Here is a 19516-nt window from a genome sequence, read left to right as displayed (position 1 = left end):
GCCCCTAGGGCTGTGGCACGGAGGGAGTGCGGCCTGGTTCCTCTCTGGGCACAGAGGAGTCCCGCCAGGACCCCCGCTGCTCCTTCTTGGGTGGGGGGAGGGAAGCCAGCGGGTTGCTCCTCTCCCTCCACAGCTACATCTGAATCTTGCCCAGCTCCAACACCGCCACCTTCCTTTTCCTCCAGGAAGGCTTCCTGGCCCACTAGTTCTGGTTCTGCCCGGCTTGCCCGCCAGGGTGTCCCTGGAGGCATGCGTCAGTGGGGGCCCGCCAAGGATGCAAGTGGGGGAGCCGGTTTCCAGCCAGCGGGGCAGGGGACTGACCCCCACCTGTGCGTAGCCGATGAAGAACAGCTGCTTGTAGGTCAGCTGCAGTCCTGGCAGCCGCTGGTCCCTGCCGCCTTCCGCCACCCACTTTAGGTAAGCCTGCAGGCACCAAGCGGGTGCTGGGCCAGGGCCTGCCCAGGACTCCAGGGTCCTTGGATTGGGGCGGAAGGGAGGTCTGGCTTCCGGGCCTCCTCTGGTGGGGATCCTGCCTCTGCAGCATGGGGCCTCTGAGAACCCCAGGGACCATCTGAGCACTGACCCCGGGCTCGGTGGGAGCCCACTGCCCGGGCAGCCCGCCACATGAATGAGCGCCTGACGGCCAGTGCCCGAGGCTGCCGGTGCAGGGGTGTCGCTGAGGCTGGCGGGCGTTCAGTGACTGGCACTGCCTTACTTGGCAGTGGACGGTGGTCTCCCCAGAGCGCGGAGGCCTCAGCTAAGGTTGGGGTAAAGTGTGGGCCTGCCCGCCTGTGGCCAGCAGGCTCCCCCAGGGCTCTGCTGCCTCCCTGTCAGATGGAGGAGGGTCCCGGGATCTGCCTGGGCTTGGGAAGGGGTCAGTCCCTGCCGTGCTGAGGGGCCGTCCCTGCCTGGACCTGGTCGCTCCCCGCCCCACCTCCTCGGGGGCCCTGCTTGGACGCACCTTGTAGGCCTGCCGCACCCCTCCATTGTCTGCGATGTTTTCCCCGAGGGTACTGAAGCCATTCACCTGCAGGCGGGAGACAGGATGGCGGGGGTGCCCGGGCTCCCCAGCTCCGCCCTCCCCCAGGCCAGGGCTGTGGTGTGTCCGGGCGGTGGCCGCTCACGTTCTGGTCGTCGGCCAGGTCCCAGGAGTAGTTGCCATACTGGTAGACCATGCACTCCGACTGCTTGCGGAAGTGCTGGGCCGAGAAGTTACTCCACCAGTCCATCATGTTCCCATTCTTGTCGAAGTTCCGGCCTGGACGGGGGCGGGGGGCTGCCCACAAGGCCTGGCCTGCGCAGCGCCAGCCTCTCCCCCACGTCCTCCCGGGAACCCCAGTGTCTAGAGCTCATGTGAGCAGAGGATGGGCCCCCTGTCACGGGGCTGCTCAGACCCTGGGGGACGGGAGGCTTCAGTGGTGTCCATGCCATCCCCAAGGTCAGGGCCTGGGGTCTTGGGTCACAGGACCCCAGAGGCGCTGTGGACTAAGGAGCCTTGCTGTTGTGTCCACACTCTCTAAACCCCAAGGGAGGGGAGCGCTGGACCGTGGGGACATGGGGCTGCCCTCAGAAGGTTTCGCTGGTCTAGCCCAATGGGAAAGCCAGCCTCGCTGGGTTTCAGCTGGAGGCCCCTGGAACCAGGCAGGAACCAGGCAGGGGGCCCCCGCGCAGCGGTGGGAGGGGTGTGTTTGTGACTGGAGGTGCAGCTCTGACCTCCAGGCAGCCCCGTACCGTTGTCATCAAAGCCGTGGGTGATCTCGTGCCCAATCACCATCCCGATGCCCCCAAAGTTCAAGGCCTGTGGCTGCTCCTTGCTGAAGAAAGGAGGCTGGAGGATCCCGGCAGGAAACACTGTGCGAGGAGGCGGTGGGGGACGGAGTAAGCTGTGGGTGAGCACACCTGTGCGCCAGGCTCGGGGTGGGCGCACCTAGGCGTCCTGGCATTTAACCTCACGGCCAGGGAGGTAAAGGTTATGATCCCCTGCCGCATTTTACAGAGCAGAAGACCTAGGCTCTGAAGGCAAGACGGCAGGGCTTATGGGGCGCGGGGTGAACATACCAATCTGGTTTTGGTTTGGGGAGTAGAACGCGTTCACCGCAGCGGCCCCGATGATCCAGCTGTGATAGACAAGTGGGTCATTCAGAGCCCAGGTCTCCTGGGCCTGCCCTCCAGGTCCCCCTACTCAGCTGCCCAGAGCCCACCCTGACCCATGCACAGCGGTCATGCCATGAGGCCAGCACGGCCAACGGCCAGGGCAGGGTCTGGGCCAGTCCAAAGCCCTGGCTTCTCCCTGGGACCCCAGAAGCAGAGGGCGGGTGCAGGGGGGCTCTGAGTCAGACCCATCGCCCTCCCCCACTGGCCCATTTGCCCCCCTCCCCTGTGCCATCCCCACTCACAGGTTTTGGTCCACCTTCTCCCGAAGCTTCTTGAGGCTCCGCTGGGCGCCAGCCTTGAGATTCTGCAGTCCGTTCTCAAAGTACAGGTGCTCCGAGAAGTTCAGCTACAGGAGACGGGTGGGCATGCGTGCGGGGTCCTCGAGGGGCCCGGGGGTAAGGGAGGTCAAGGGCGGCTGGGGACTGGCCTCAGGACTCGCCAGGCAGTCCCAAATGTGGCCCACAGGCTCTGCATGCAGTGGACTAAGGGCCAAGCCTGGCTCTGTGCATTTACCGGGCAAGATCCAAGTCCCTCCCAGCCACGGTTTCCCCATCTGTAATGGAAGGTGATGCTAGAGCCCCAGCATGCGGCCAGGTGGCTGAGTTATGGACGGAATCCACCCCCGGTAGTTGAGGACCCAAGGTCCTTGGGGGCTGGCTCAGGGGCGGGTTGGGTTGGGGCCAGGGGACAGGTGGGGCTGTGTGGGTGGCACGCACATTGGAATACTCCTCGTCCAGGTGTTTGTTCCCCTCCTCCAGGATGTAGTCGGGATACCCAACCTGCTCCCGGATGCTCATGGCCTAGGGAGGAGATGGGGGCCGGTCCCTGCCCACCCCACTGTGGGCATCCTGGCTTTGCCCCCGCCGTGTGGGTAAGGGGCTAAGGGACTCGCCCTCCTTGCAGGCTGTGGGGAGGCTAATGGGGACAGAACGTGGAAGGGCTCGACCAGAGACCGACCTTCGCACCTGGCTGCCCGCCAGGGGTCTGGGGTCGGGCTGGGCAGAGCTGCTTGGCTGCTCTCACGCCAGCCCAGAGGGGGTCCTGCTCCCTGTGGCCGTGGCCGCCCCCGCGCATTGCTGGGGGGGGGGTCTCACCTCTGCCCGCAGCCCCTTCCTGAGCCCCCCACCGCCAGGCTCACTGCCCTCATCTCTGAAGAAGGGGTGGCGACGATTACCCCGTGCCCCTCACACCGGGGCCGCCCTCTCCCAGCCTCCTGCCCACCTTCTCCTGGGCCGCCTTCTTGGATGATTCGTCCATCCAGCTCAGCTCGTCCAGGGTCTCCACGAACACTGCCCGCAGCTGGTCGATGAGCTCTCCGACCTGGGGGGAGCGCGTGACCCTGGTGCCCGGCTGATCGGCATTGGGGTCTCTGCAGGGGGCCACTCCGAACGTGGTGGGGGGTTGGGGGCGGGATCTGACCCCCTGGGACAGGGTCCCCACGGCAGCACTCTGTCCTGGGTGGGCCTGGGGCCTGCCAGGCCCTGAACCCACACCTCGTATAACTTGCCCCCTTCCCAGGCAGGCCCTCAGGGCTGGGGGTTGGGGCCAATAGCTGTTGGGGGCCAGAGGCCTGGGGCGGGCGAGGCTTCCCCACATCCCACTGTGTGATGGGGCACCAGGCAAACACGTGCTCCCCGGTACCGCTGAGCACACAGGCGCTGCTGGGGCGAGAGGTGCCACGGGCTGGTGTCCCCTGGCCCAGGGCGGGGTCGCCGGGCACGCACCATGTTCTTGCTGTCCCTGGGGAAGGCCTCCTTGACGTAGAGTGAGCCCACGGCGCTCTCCATGTTACTGTTGACGTAGCTGACGCACTCCCGCCAGCGCACCTCCTGTACCGACGTGCCGTACAGCGCCTGGCACGTTTCATTTCACCACGTTTACCAACGTCTGCTCCCCTGGCCTCGGCCCCAGCGTGCCCAGGGGCCAGTGGGGGACATTGGTGAACTCAGACAACCCCTGTGAACACCGCCCCTGGTGTGGGAGGACCGGGTGTGCAGTTTGGGTGCCCTACCCGGCCCCAAGTTCCTCCTTGGCCCCTGTCCCTGCCACCCTGGCCTGGCTGGCTGGCCGACTCTGCTCTCAAGGACTCCAGCCCTACCCCAAAGCACAGGCTGGCGTTGACCTTGGGGGCCTTGTCTAGCTCAGCCGTGAGCTGCCAGCTGTCTGGGCCCTGGTTTTCCCGTCTCCAAAATGATGATGAGAATGTCTGCCCATCTGTCCCTGGGGACACAGGGCACAAGATGGAAATGTGCCCCCTGTCAGATTTCTGGCCCCCAATCTTGGCCCCCTCGGAGCTCTGCCCAGCATCTGGCCACACGTTCCGGGGCTGTGGGGTGTCCTGCCTCTTAGCAAGTCAGTGTGACTCATTCTCTGTCCTCTGAGCTCTGGGATTCAGCTCCCTTCTCCACGCTTGGCTCATAGCGTCCTCAGCCCAAGACGGCAAAGCAGGAGGCCTGGGTGCCACAACAGCTTCTGCCCCCATCTCCCCGATCGGGGCCGGACCCCTGCGTCCACCCGGCCTGTGCCCCCGCAGGGGCCAGAATGACCACACCAGGCGCGACACCGGACTGTGGTTCCCGCTCTTAACACCCCAGTGGCTCTCAGTGCACGTGGAATCGCATACTGCTCTGGCCCATGGTTGCCTCCCCCTCCTCCCCGACCTCATCTCCCTCCTTCCCCCGTGTGACCCCGGGGTCCCTGCCCCAGGACCTCTGCACTAGCTGTTTCTGCTCCTGGGAATCTGGCCTGGGTCGTTCGTGCCTTGAGGTCTCCACGGTCACTTTCACAGAGAGGCTCTCCCAGCCCTCACCCCCTCCCCTCACATCCTACTTGCTGGTCTTGAAAGAACAGATTGTGCTTTGTCGATGCCTTATTGTTAGGCTGCCCCGAGAGGGCGTGTCTCATGAGCCTGGATCACAGCTCTGATCCCAGGGTGGACCTTGGTGCTTGGCCCACAGCAGGTGGTCAGTGTTAACAAGGAAACAGTCCAGGCTCGGTGCAGGGGCAGGGCATCGCTCACCTTGCGGTAGTTTGCGCGTGCATCCTTGAATCTCTGGCTCAGGCTGCTGATGCGGTCCAGCACCAGGCGCCAGACCAGGTAGTTCTGCATGGTCCTGGGGCAGGAGGCAGAGGGCAGCGGATAGAACAGGTGCGCGCCGTTTGCCCAGGGAGAGGGTGTGGTTTATGGGCCCTTGGACAGCAGGCTCCACACCAAACAGAGACTTCAGGGTGGTGGAGAAAATCTCCAAGACGACCCACAGATACATCCTGCTTGCCCCTGGATGACTCAAGGAGGGGTTCGCATCTCTAACGTAAGGTTCCACTGGCCACAAACATTTGACCCCGTCATGTCCCTCGTGCCTCAGAGTAATGCTTTATGGGGTCCTCTCCTGAGAGGAGGAACTGTTGGGGATGAGGAGAGAGCAGGGGAAAGATGCTGACACCTCTTGGGACCTTCCTTGAGCCTCACCTGGGTGAGTAGACATCGATGATGTCTTCAAGATTCTGGAGGTAGGGGATGCCATAGACCACCACTTCCTCATCTGGCAGCAGCTCGATTTTGACAGAGGATAGCACAGATTGTATGAAGAGAGTCCAGTTAAATCCCTGGAGAAGGAGGGAGTGAGGAGAAAGAGGGAGAGATGGAGAGGTAGACACAGTTCTTGGGCATCCAAGAAACCCAGCCCCTTCTAAAGAATATTCAAAAAATAAGAGAGAAGGTGCAGGTAATCAGAATCAGGAAAAAGGTGGGTGACATTACTACAGAGCCTACAAACAGTGAAAAGAGATTATGGCAATATATTGGAAAATCCAAGTGTAATGGAAGAATTCCTGGAAAAACACAACTCAGCAAAAAATGAAAGAAGAGATAGAAAATATAAATAGTTTCGTATGTAAGAAACTGGATTATTTAATTTAAAATATTTCCACATAGAAATTTCCAGACTCATCTGGCTTTTCCAGTGAATACTATCTGACATTTAAGGAAGACATACCACCAATCTTAAACTTTCCAGAGAAGGAAAAAAGAGAAAACTCTTTCAACTTGATTTGTGAGGCCAAGAATAACCTTAATACCAAAATAAGGACATTAAAAGAAAAGAAAATAAGCCAGTCTCATTTATGATAATTGATACAAAAATTCTAAGCAAAATATTAGCAATTGGAATTCATCCGTACCTATATAAAATGGATAATGCAACACAGCCAAATTAGATTTACTCAAGGAATACAAGTGTGGTGTAACATTTGAAAATCAATATAATTCACTATGGTAACTGAACAGAGAAGGAAAATCACATGGTAATTTCAATAGATGCAGATAAGGCATATTAAAATTGACTATTCACGAAAAAGATTCAGCAAATCGAAATAGAAGTTCTGTAATCTAATAAAAGGGTCTGTACGACAGCAACAGTGGCAACAAACAAAAGCCCACAAAATTCTACAGCAAACAAAATTAAATGAACGCTTGCAAAATGTTGCAAAGCTTTTCTTCTGAGATCAGGAGGGAAACAAGATATGACTTCAGCCTTATGCTGAAAGTCCTAGCCAGTTCAATAAGACAAGAAAAAAATTAATAAGGATTGAAAAGGGAAGACATAAAACTTATTTTTTTACAAAGGACATGATTCTGTGTCTATAACATATTAAAGGATAAACTATTAGAACTACTACATGCTTTGAGTAAAATTGCTGTATACAAAGTATTGCCGTATACTAGCAACAAACAATGAGAGAAATTGCAAAATGATACCATTTACAATCATATTAAAAAACCAAGGACCCAGGAACAAATGTAATGAAAGATATGTAAGGCCTTGAAGTAGAAAACTATAAAACTTAGTGAGAGAAATGAAAGAAAACATAAATATATGGAAGTAACTATATAGAAGTTTCATGGATCGGAAGACTCAACCTTGGAAAGATGTGGATCTTCCCCAAATCGATGTTTAGATTTCAAGCAATCCCGGTCAAAATCTCAGCAGCATTTTGTGTGTGTGTGTGTGTGTGTGTGTGTGTGTGTGTAATTGACTAGCTGACTCTGAGTCTTGTAAGAAAATGCAAAAGATCAAGAATAATGGATTTGAAGAACAAAGTTGGTAGACATCAAAACTTATCACAAAGCTATAGCAATGGAGGCGGTAGGTTCCGGCACGTGAATAGACAGACCATTGGAACAGAGGAGAGTTCAGAAATACACACACGGGTACAAACGCACAGACCCAGACCTGCACACAGGCACAAGCGCGCAAAAAGGCACTCGGTCTTTAATCAAGTTGGCACACGGCGCAATGGCTAATGGGGGAGTCTTTTCAATAAATGGTGCTAGATCATCTGGACAGCCAAAAGGAGCAGATGAAACAATTCCTTCTCACTGTACATAAAAAACAACTCAAGGTAGACTGTCGACCTAAACAACCTTGGCGGGCAGAGATTTCTTAAGCAGAACACAATGAACGCTAGCCATAGAGACAGGATGCATCCGTCTTTGGATAAATTGGACTATTTTAAGCCCTCCTTTTAAAAAAAGAACCACTATGAAAGTGAAATAGCAGGCTGCCCACTGGAAAGGACATTTACTACACAGACACTGACCAAGGGCTCACACCCAATGTATTCAGAGAACTAAAAGTGAGAAGAAGGCAGATATCCCAGTAGTGTAGATGGGCAAGAGGCCTGAGCAGACACTTCGCGAAAGGGGGCCACCGCTGGCCAGTCAGTGTGAAGCAGTGCTCAGGGAAAGTCAAATCCAACCCAGATGAAATTCCACAACATGTTTACCTGCAACACATCCCTAGATGGGCTAAGACGGAAGGAATGAGCACCGCCAAGCACTGGAGGGGGTGTTTCACACGCTCCTGTTGGGGAGGGTACATCTGTATGATGATTTTCGAATGACCTGTGTCCTAAGACCTGGCCACTTCGTCCCTACGGACACCTGACAGGAATGCTCGCACGTGTGTGCCAAAAGGCGTGCATGGGAGTGAGCGTAGCAACATCGCTCAGAAAAGTCCGGAAGTGGAACAGCCAGAGGCCCAGCAGGAGCAGACCAGGAGCACAGCTGCTGTGTGTTCTTAGCATCGATCGCACAGGGATCAGGGTGACTGAGAGGCCGCCGCTGCCCCAGCGAGATGAGGCGTGACGACGGTGAGAAGTCGTCTCACCTACAGAACGTAGGAGAGAGCAGCCTGGCGCCCGCGTGCGGTGGAGGCCGGGTGGTGGCTGCTTTGGGGAGGAGGGCAGGGAGGGGGCTGTGTGGAGGGGCTCACATGTGGCAATTCTAAGCTCTATGAACGCATTATAGTCCAGACATCCCGAGCCCTGCGTTCCTGCACGTGGCCACCCCTGCTCCGGGGCGTCTCCGCGGCACCTTCTGGCCATCTGCGTCCCCCCTTCCTCTCACTTCCCACGTTTGGTCCATTTGCATGTCCTGCTGTTCTCCCTTCCAAATGAATCCACGAGCCACGCCTCTCAGCCCTTCCGCTGCCGCTGTCCCAGGCCGCCACCTGGTCCCGCCTAGGTTGTGCTGTAGCCTCCTGACCTGTCTCCCTGCTTCTGGCCCTCAGTCCCTTCCCTGGGTCCTCAGCAGCTTTAGATTTCAAGCAATCCCGGTCAAAATCTCAGCAGCATTTTGTGTGTGTGTGTGTGTGTGTGTGTGTGTGTGTGTAATTGACTAGCTGACTCTGAGTCTTGTAAGAAAATGCAAAAGATCAAGAATAATGGATTTGAAGAACAAAGTTGGTAGACATCAAAACTTATCACAAAGCTATAGCAATGGAGGCGGTAGGTTCCGGCACGTGAATAGACAGACCATTGGAACAGAGGAGAGTTCAGAAATACACACTTGTGTGTGTGTGTGTGTGTGTGTGTAATTGACTAGCTGACTCTGAGTCTTGTAAGAAAATGCAAAAGATCAAGAATAATGGATTTGAAGAACAAAGTTGGTAGACATCAAAACTTATCACAAAGCTATAGCAATGGAGGCGGTAGGTTCCGGCACGTGAATAGACAGACCATTGGAACAGAGGAGAGTTCAGAAATACACACACGGGTACAAACGCACAGACCCAGACCTGCACACAGGCACAAGCGCGCAAAAAGGCACTCGGTCTTTAATCAAGTTGGCACACGGCGCAATGGCTAATGGGGGAGTCTTTTCAATAAATGGTGCTAGATCATCTGGACAGCCAAAAGGAGCAGATGAAACAATTCCTTCTCACTGTACATAAAAAACAACTCAAGGTAGACTGTCGACCTAAACAACCTTGGCGGGCAGAGATTTCTTAAGCAGAACACAATGAACGCTAGCCATAGAGACAGGATGCATCCGTCTTTGGATAAATTGGACTATTTTAAGCCCTCCTTTTAAAAAAAGAACCACTATGAAAGTGAAATAGCAGGCTGCCCACTGGAAAGGACATTTACTACACAGACACTGACCAAGGGCTCACACCCAATGTATTCAGAGAACTAAAAGTGAGAAGAAGGCAGATATCCCAGTAGTGTAGATGGGCAAGAGGCCTGAGCAGACACTTCGCGAAAGGGGGCCACCGCTGGCCAGTCAGTGTGAAGCAGTGCTCAGGGAAAGTCAAATCCAACCCAGATGAAATTCCACAACATGTTTACCTGCAACACATCCCTAGATGGGCTAAGACGGAAGGAATGAGCACCGCCAAGCACTGGAGGGGGTGTTTCACACGCTCCTGTTGGGGAGGGTACATCTGTATGATGATTTTCGAATGACCTGTGTCCTAAGACCTGGCCACTTCGTCCCTACGGACACCTGACAGGAATGCTCGCACGTGTGTGCCAAAAGGCGTGCATGGGAGTGAGCGTAGCAACATCGCTCAGAAAAGTCCGGAAGTGGAACAGCCAGAGGCCCAGCAGGAGCAGACCAGGAGCACAGCTGCTGTGTGTTCTTAGCATCGATCGCACAGGGATCAGGGTGACTGAGAGGCCGCCGCTGCCCCAGCGAGATGAGGCGTGACGACGGTGAGAAGTCGTCTCACCTACAGAACGTAGGAGAGAGCAGCCTGGCGCCCGCGTGCGGTGGAGGCCGGGTGGTGGCTGCTTTGGGGAGGAGGGCAGGGAGGGGGCTGTGTGGAGGGGCTCACATGTGGCAATTCTAAGCTCTATGAACGCATTATAGTCCAGACATCCCGAGCCCTGCGTTCCTGCACGTGGCCACCCCTGCTCCGGGGCGTCTCCGCGGCACCTTCTGGCCATCTGCGTCCCCCCTTCCTCTCACTTCCCACGTTTGGTCCATTTGCATGTCCTGCTGTTCTCCCTTCCAAATGAATCCACGAGCCACGCCTCTCAGCCCTTCCGCTGCCGCTGTCCCAGGCCGCCACCTGGTCCCGCCTAGGTTGTGCTGTAGCCTCCTGACCTGTCTCCCTGCTTCTGGCCCTCAGTCCCTTCCCTGGGTCCTCAGCAGCCAGGTTCTCTTCGCTATGAGTCAAGTCCTGTCCCATCAAAGCCGGTGCCTTCAAAATGGCCCCGGAGGCCCGACACGGTCCACCCTCCCTCCCTGGCCTCGGCTCGGCCCCAGCTGCCCTGCAGCCCCGGCCTGAGGACCTTGGCACTCACTCGCTGTTCCTCTGTGCCCGCCTTGCCTGCTCTCCGACACACTCTGCAGGCCACATCTCTTTTTCCCCCACCCAAGCCCTGGGCAGGGGGCTGCCTGCTTTGTTTATGGATGGAGTCGGTGCCAGAGCACGGCTGGCCCCTCAAAGTGCCCGCCTGGGAGGGGGCGAGCTGGCTGGCGGTGCGGGGTGGTGTCACAGCAGGCCAGCACTGGGAGCCGGGAAGGAAGCGCGGGGGACAACAGGGCCTTCTGGAGCACCAGGTGCGGGATCCCCGGGCAGGGTCTCCCCGAGTTCTCCCGTCTTGTTCTGTGGTTCCAGACACTTAGGTGTTCTGGTCACAGGAAGGACATTCAGGCCCTGCCTCTGATGGGGGGCTCCGTCCCCAGCTGCACCGTCTCCCCCTGACCTGGGCCTTGGTCGCCGCAGTCAGCTGGCGGTGGCTAGAGCCATGTCCGGACCCTCCTTCCACAGGAGGAGGCCCCTCTGACGGCTCAGGACAGGCTGAGTGAGTGCGGGGCCTTGAGGGGTGCAGGGCTGAGCTCCCCCTTCCCGGGCCTGGCCAGCGGGAGGGGAGGGTCCGAGGGTCTGGCCGTGGGGCCCTCTGTCAGGGGCAGAGCTGCGCTGGGGCCCCGAGCCGGGCCTGGGGACAGGAAGCCCTGGGCGGGGGGCCTGCCCGACTCGGGCGGGCGAGTCAGCAGCCCCTCGCAGGCCACTCTCCCGCTCGGAAGACCTGGGACGTCGCAGCAGGCACCTCACAGGCGGGTGGCCCCGCATCCCCAGGCAGCCAGCTGACACCTGCCGTCCTCGTGTGGACGTGTCCCTGTTTGGGTGACCCGTCCCGTGGGCCCTGCTTGGGGTGGGCGTACTTGAGGCTTAGGGGAGAGCGGCAGGGCGGGTACGGCTGGGGCTCACCTTCAGACCGAACTTGTTCTGGAGCTGTTCCAGGTCCATCTTGTGGTACAGGGCGGTGACGTCCTGCCGCTCCTCCTCGGGGGCCATGGCCTGCAGCGGGGCGGGTGGTCACAGGGGCGGGGCAGCTGGCCTGATCCCCCCATCCCCGTCCGCCCCCGGTCCGCGGCCTCACGTTGGCCAGCTGCGTCTCCAGCTCCAGCACCTGGGCCATGTCCTCCCGCACCAGGTCGCTGTTCTGGGGGAGGTTCCTGTCCGCCCGAAGCATTGTGGCCACCGACATCATGAACTGCAGGTAGGCTTCCCGTACCTGAGCCAAAGGGTGCAGGACACAGTCTGGCAGCCTCGGGCACCTTGGCCCCCACGGAGCTCTCTGTGGGGGTGGGGTGGGCATATGCCACAAAGCAGCCCTCGGGACGCTCATCGGCCTGGGGGTTCCAGACGGCCCACGCCCCCCAGACCAGGGGCCCTCAGCGCTGGGACTCATGCTGCTGGCAAGCCGGCGGGTGGGAGGCTGTGAGCCCCGTGGGTGGATGGCGCCTGCTCCCCACACCTGCTGGATGGGCTGCTTGCCAACCCACAGCCAGACGCTCAGCGCCGGGCTCCCTGCTGCATCCCTTCTACGTGTGACCCTGTGTGTGAGCAGCTCGCACGGGACCGGAGACCTATTCCAGTGGGCGGCACGGCTGCATATAAAGTGCGGGGCACACAGTAGGTGCTAGTAAAGGCCCAGAGCCATCGGGCGCCAGGGTTCAGGTGGGCTGCCGTAGCCAGGCTCGCCTAGGCTGGGCGTCAGGAGCTGGGTCCTGAGGCTGTGTGTCCCTCCTGGACCCACCTTCTTGGCGCCTGTCTGGGGGGGGGGTTCCTCATTTGCAGGCAGGGACCACAGAGGCCACGTCTTCCCAGTTACTTGGCATCAGGCTGGGCTGATGCCGCCAGGCCGGTCTTGGCCAGCAGCTGCCGGGTCTGATCCATGGCTGCCAGGCGTGAGCCCTTGCAGGGGCCCCAGTCCCTGCTGCTCTGAGTTGGGTTCCTTGGGCTGTTCTCCCAGCCCCACTGCCCACTCCACAGCTCCTTCTTTTGGCCACGCTTGTCTTTTCTCTTGGCTGGACCCTCCCAGCCTAGCTCACAGCCCACCTCCTCCACGAGGCCCACCACACTGCTTCCAGGCCGTGGGCCATGTCACCTCCTGTCTTTCAGTCTGCTCCCCGGCCTTCCCCCCGACTCTTCCTTCCACACCCCTCGGCCCTGTCCCGCGCGCCTTGCTGCTGTTCAGTTCCCCATCTGTCTTCTCCTGGGTGCAGGAGGGGGGTGGCTCTGGGAGCAGGCTCAGGGCCCGGTGGCCTGCACTCAGATCTCTACAGGCCACGTGCAGTGAGACGGTGGTGTGGACCGCAGTCCTGCCCTGGCGAGATGGGGATGGCAGGTGTGCCCCTCGGGGCTGCAGGGCTGAGTGGATCCCCGAGCCTTCCCCTGGGGGTTCAGGGACACCCCTACGATGACGACAAAGGCAGGGGTTCACGTCTGCATGTCCAGCCCTCAGTGCCGGGCTTGAGCCACGCAGGTGCCCACAAAGGCTAGCTGTGGGGCTGGTGTCGAGCGACACACAGGGAGCCGGGCCACAGGTGGGCCCTGGAGTGACGGGCGGAGGGTGCCCAGAGTGGAAGGGGCCGGCGGGAAAGCGCCAGGGGGGCAGGTCCAGCGTTGGCTGCCCCTGACTCACCTTCTGGTCGCTGCCCTCATTGAAGTAGTGCTCTCGGGACGGCATGCCCAGGGTTGGCTGGTCTATCTGGAGACAGAGCGTGGGACCCTGGGCATGGAGCCGGGACACCCCTAGGCTTGCCGAGGTGGGCCCAGCCCTCTCCCCTCTCCTCTCCCCATGCTGTGCCTGGTGGGAACGGGCGCTCCATCTGGAGCGTGTGCAGGTACTGGGCCCCGACCCCGGCTCTGGGGCTGGACCGCAGGTGGGCTGAGGGGTGGTCAGGGTGTGCGGGCCACCCATGGGGCCTCGGACAGCCCTCCTCCCAGAGTGGAGTGTGTATTCCACGCGGGGTCCTCTGTGGCCTATCTGTGGCCAGTGGTGGCTCTTTGAGGTCGGGCTTTCTGTGCTGCTGCCAAAGGCCTGGACGGACCGTCCCGAGGACCAGCTCGGCACCTGGGCCGCCCCTCTGGTCAGGGCACGGGCCCTGGAAGGCCCAGCAGAAACCCAGACCATCGGCACAGGTCCCCTGAACTGCAGGTGTGGATGACAGCAGGGCCCTGGGAGCATTCGCGGGCCACCCGCCCCCCGGGGTAACAGCTGTCTCCCCGCTGCCCTGCGGGAGCCCCCAGCCAGGCCCAGGGGACCCGGCCTGCCCGGCCCCCCGGCGCGGCTCATACATAGATGACGTGCTGGCTGGAGTTCTGGTCGTCGTTCCAGATGAAGAGGTTGATGAGGACCCGCCGGTTGAACTGTGCGTTCATCACGGCCAGCTGCTGCTCCAGTTCCCACTGGGCACCTGGGGGCCGGTACCCCGTGCTGGAGACCTGTCAGGACCTGGGGTCCTAGCCCAGCCCCTCGTCCAGAGTCCACGGGGATCAGCAGGGCCCGGAGAGCAGCGCTTTGCACCCCCCAACCCCGAGAGCAGGGAGCAGAGCCCACGCTGAGAGCCGGGGCCCCGGCCCTTCCCTAGGGCTCTGGAAGGGATGACCCTGTGAAGATCAACCCGCCCATGCGAGGCCGCCAGGCCCTGCCTTACCTACACTCTCGCTCCACTTGTCCGTGGCCACTGGCCAGCCTCCTACCGCCTTCAGGATGTCCAGCAGGGGCTGCGAGTCTCGCTTTTCTATCTCGCCTGAGAGGGGAGGGAGCGGTCGCTCACCCGATGCCCTGGCGGGGAGGTGGGGGGCGGGCGTGACACCCGCTGGCACACGGACCCGCGGGGATGTGACGCCCAGCGCGGAGCCTGACCCTCCCGGCACAGGACACGCAGGGGCCTGGAAAGAGCAGAGACGGGATGCAGGCGGGAAAGGGGCCTGGGGCTGATGAAAGCACAGGCGCCACCAGGACGAGGGTGTGGAAGGGGAGGCCCCGAAGCTCAGAGAAGCCCAGGCGGCACTCTGGAAGGCCAGGAACAGGCAGGGGTGGGGGTCCACGCTGGTGGCTGGGAAGCCCGCATGCCCTCCAGCTCCAGCATTGGGTGGACTGAACTGCTGACAGAGCACGGAGCACAGCTTCCCAGCATGGGGGTGCCCAGGAAGCTTGGGAGAACTTGGCACAAGAACCCGCGAAGGTGGGAATAGAGCTGGCCCGCTGCTGACAGGGTGGAGGCTTGGGGCTCTGATGGGGGCAGGGGCCTTGGGGAGCGAGAAGCAGGGTGTCCCACGTGGCTGGTGGGGGCACACTGGGCTTGCTTTCTTGGGTCCTGAGTTGGGAGCAGGGACAAAACCTAGGGAGCTGCCAGTGACGGGTCAGGTTGGCCGTGTCGCAGATCGTTACAGGAGTTACTGTTTGGCTTCCTGCGCTGGTTCCTGTAGGTGACGGCCTGGCCGCCTGGCTGCAGACCGGGGGTCAGAGTTGTATTTTTATACACGGTCTGGCCCTTGCCCTTTCGTACATTTGGTCTCTCAGGCCAGAAACTCTATACAGGTGGGAACACAGCGCATCTCCTTCACCTGGCAGGTGCTGGCCAGACTGGATCATGTGACCTCCTGCTTCCACGGGGAGGAGAGGAGTGTGCCAGCCCAGGACCCCATGGAGACACCCCGGAGGCCCTACAAGTCTCGCTACTAGGTACACCAGAAACAAACCCCGCCCTGCAGGAGACCCCTGGGGACACAGCCAGCCTCAAACCCTGGTGCCGAGGAGGGGAGGTGGTCCCCCAGAGCAGCCGGAACCACAGGCTGTGTTTGCAGGCCCCCAGGCAGGCACCTAAGGGAAGACGGGCTGGAGGGGCCCCAAGTGTGTGAATCCTCTTAACAGGAACCAAAGCACTGGGAAACTCCCCCACCCCTGCCGCACAACACACACACACACACACACACACTCAGACACACGCACACACGTAGACTTATATACCCATATACACCCATATACACACCACAGGTATAATGCCCATATACACATATATATGTACACACACATGCACACAAAACACATAAATATACACACACACACACATAGACACACACACACACACGGAGACTTATATACCCATATACACCCATACACCCCACAGGTATAATGCCCATATACTCATATATATGTACACACACATGCACACAAAACACATAAATATACACACACACACACATAGACACACACACACACACGGAGACTTATATACCCATATACACCCATACACCCCACAGGTATAATGCCCATATACTCATATATATGTACACACACATGCACACAAAACACATAAATATACACACACACACACATAGACACACACACACACACGGAGACTTATATACCCATATACACCCATACACCCCACAGGTATAATGCCCATATACTCATATATATGTACACACACATGCACACAAAACACATAAATATACACACACACACACATAGACACACACACACACACGGAGACTTATATACCCATATACACCCATACACCCCACAGGTATAATGCCCATATACTCATATATATGTACACACACATGCACACAAAACACATAAATATACACACACACACACATAGACACACACACACACACGGAGACTTATATACCCATATACACCCATACACCCCACAGGTATAATGCCCATATACTCATATATATGTACACACACATGCACACAAAACACATAAATATACACACACACACACATAGACACACACACACACACGGAGACTTATATACCCATATACACCCATACACCCCACAGGTATAATGCCCATATACTCATATATATGTACACACACATGCACACAAAACACATAAATATACACACACACACACATAGACACACACACACACACGGAGACTTATATACCCATATACACCCATACACCCCACAGGTATAATGCCCATATACTCATATATATGTACACACACATGCACACAAAACACATAAATATACACACACACACACATAGACATACACACACACACACACACACATAGACATATATACCTATATACACCCATACACACCACAGGTATAATGCCCATATACACATATATATGTACACACATATACACACAAAACACATAAATACACACACACACACATAGACATATATACCTATATACACCCATACACACCACAGGTATAATGCCCATATACACATATATATGTACACACATATACACACAAAACACATAAATACGCACAGACACACATAGATACATATATACGTACCCACATACACACATGCACAGACACACAGACATACACATAGACATAATACCCATATACACATATATGTACACACACATACAAAAACGCATACACAGACACACAGATACACCCATGGACATACACACACACACACACATACAGGCATACAGACATATATATATACCCAAACACACACACATAGACATAATACACATATACGTGTACACACATATACACACAAAACACATACATACACACAGACACACACACACACAGACACAGACACAGACAGAGTAAGATTTTCTCTCGAAAGGCTCCTGCAGCTTCTGCTGGGCCCATCACCGCACCTCCTGGTAAAATCCAGTTTTAGCAAGAACTCTGCGCGGTCGTTTTAACCAGAAGTCCCCCTGCCCCTTGAATATCTGATCCCTCTCGGTAGCTGACCACAGTCCTCGCCCCTCACTGTCCCCCAGGTGATGTCTGACTGCCTGGCCTGCCTTCAGCAAGAATCCCATTAGGTTAGTTTTGCCAGACACGCCCCCCCCCATTGTTTCCTGTTAGTAAAATCTTCCATTCACTGACCCCTCCTGCCCCTCGGCTATAAACCCTCACCTGCCTGCCCTCGCTGTATTTGGAGTGGAGCCCAATCTCCTTCCCCTCTTGCTAGACCCCACCGCGGTGATGCCTGCACCTACTGAGATGGCCCTGAAGAGTCTGCCTTTTTCTATCTTTACCAAGCGTCCTGAATAATGTTTCCTTCAAACCACACACAGGCACGTGCACACACACACGCGTGTGCGTGTGCATTTTCCCTGGGCACAGTGTGGCTGGCTGGGGTCAGGGTGTGAGCCGGTCCCGGGCAGCTGGCAGTCAGCCTGGACCCCGTAGGGCACCTGGGGCCCGGTGGCCAGCCAGGGGGAGCACACAGCTCCCACCGGCACGACTTTGGAGAGGCGCCCACTCCACCGTGCTCTGTCTCAGGGCCATGGGGTCCTGGAACAGGGTCCTGGCGGGGCAGCTCCTTCGGCCACTCACTCTCGTTCATGCAGGAGCGGTATAGCACCTTGGCCTTCTGTACAGCCGGCCGATCCTTGGTGGTAGAATTCTCCAGCACCCCTGTGGGCAGAGGAGAAACCGGACAGAGGCCTGAGGGGGCTGCTGGGGAGGTCAGGTCAAAGGTGCCCATGTCCCTGCCGCACCCAGAGGAGGCCCTCATCCCAGGGGACTCCCTCTCCCCTGTGCCCACTGACCCGACGGGCTGTCCCCACTCCTTGGGTGGAGGCCACGCTCACCTTTGAGAATGATCTCCAGCTCATCCCGGAGGATGTCGAAGACGCTGTATCGCGAGCTGGTCTCGGGGATTACGTGGCGCCGCAGCCAGCCCCCGCACGCGTACTGGTAGAAGTCGTCACAGGGCTCCTTGGACGGGTCCATGTTCTGGAGGATCCTGGCGGCTGCTCGTCCCCAGGGGGTGCAGAGGAAGAGGGGAGATCCGGTGTGGACAGCCCGATGGGCTGTCGGGTATTCAATCACGGCCCTGTGCCCTCAGAAGCGTTAGTCAGCCTGGGACCTCAGGGAGGTCAGCAGCAGGGCCTCCAGTTTTAAGGACCCCACTTATCAGCCATGTGAGCTTGGACCCCGTGACCTCTCCGATCCTCCACTCACACATCTGCGAATCCGGGACGCCTGGGTCACACAGATGGCCGGATGTTGGCCAAGCCCGCCCGGCTCACCGCGAGCACTCAGCACTGGCCCTGCCCCGGAGCCCCCTCACCGGTCCGTGCATCCGTGGGGGGGGGGTGGCTCTCGCCCACCATAGGGGTTTGTTTTCTGTTGGAGCAGATGGGTTTGCTCCCAGAACCCCATGTGGCGCGGACAGTGGGGCCCCCAGGTTCCCGGCAGGATGCTTTCAGCAGAGGTGGCCAGGCTGGACCCCAACCCAGGACCCTCCCTCGCCTTCTGTTCTGCTTGGCTGGGACCTCACAGGGGGCAGCCCCACAGGAGCCCATCCACTACCCCAACGTGGGCAGAAAAATCACATTTCTGAGTTTTTACACTATTGCTTCTTCATACCATTTTCACTGTGTTTTATCTGCAAGTAACGGCTCATGGCACCCAACTTTAAGACAAATTCCTGGGAGAAAACTTGAGACAGTGTGTGTGTGTGTGTGTGTGTGTGTGACCTTCTTTCTGTAAGTACAAAAAAGAGCGCCTGGGGTCCCTGTGCCAGCTTCACTGTGGTCACGGGGGCCTCTGCAGGCAGGGGAGCAGCTTCCTGGGGGGCAGGGGAGGTGAGACACCCGCAGTAGAGTCCCTGCCCCCAGGCACATCCAGGGTCTGCCCACCAGCCCAATGCCGCGTCTCGGGAGTGCGGTGGCTCCCCGTGGCCTCGAGCAGCGCCTGTGCCAGCATCACGGGGGGCCCCGAGCCCCCTGGCAGGGCTGTGGAAGGCTCGGAGGGAAGGGGGGCTTACCTGCCATCACGCAGCCAGGGGTGGTGCAGGTTTCGCTTGTGTCCCTGGGCTTTT

The 19516-nt window shown here is 58.1% G+C and overlaps 1 protein-coding gene across 1 annotated transcript in view; it reads right to left on the bottom strand.

Moving 5' to 3' along the window:
* The window catches only part of MMEL1 (membrane metalloendopeptidase like 1), a 34437-nt gene that overhangs the window by 413 nt on the left and 14508 nt on the right, over positions 1-19516 (bottom strand). The window contains exons 3-21 of the mRNA XM_024760248.1: positions 19463-19506; positions 18282-18443; positions 18025-18105; positions 14390-14485; positions 14031-14149; positions 13375-13440; positions 11827-11961; positions 11655-11744; positions 5624-5760; positions 5174-5267; positions 3879-4007; positions 3376-3474; positions 2871-2954; positions 2397-2500; positions 2059-2117; positions 1732-1851; positions 1125-1258; positions 962-1027; positions 328-423 (exon numbers count right to left, since the gene is read on the bottom strand). Of these exons, the coding sequence (XP_024616016.1) occupies positions 328-423; positions 962-1027; positions 1125-1258; positions 1732-1851; positions 2059-2117; positions 2397-2500; positions 2871-2954; positions 3376-3474; positions 3879-4007; positions 5174-5267; positions 5624-5760; positions 11655-11744; positions 11827-11961; positions 13375-13440; positions 14031-14149; positions 14390-14485; positions 18025-18105; positions 18282-18443; positions 19463-19469 (1878 nt within the window). The 5' untranslated portion in view covers positions 19470-19506. The remainder of the gene's footprint in view (positions 1-327; positions 424-961; positions 1028-1124; positions 1259-1731; positions 1852-2058; positions 2118-2396; positions 2501-2870; positions 2955-3375; positions 3475-3878; positions 4008-5173; positions 5268-5623; positions 5761-11654; positions 11745-11826; positions 11962-13374; positions 13441-14030; positions 14150-14389; positions 14486-18024; positions 18106-18281; positions 18444-19462; positions 19507-19516) is intronic.

Source organism: Neophocaena asiaeorientalis, unplaced genomic scaffold, assembly GCF_003031525.2.
Source record: "Neophocaena asiaeorientalis asiaeorientalis breed wild unplaced genomic scaffold, Neophocaena_asiaeorientalis_V1.1 scaffold489, whole genome shotgun sequence".
In the NCBI taxonomy this organism is placed as follows: domain Eukaryota; kingdom Metazoa; phylum Chordata; class Mammalia; order Artiodactyla; family Phocoenidae; genus Neophocaena; species Neophocaena asiaeorientalis.
This window is presented reverse-complemented; position numbering and strand designations above follow the sequence as displayed.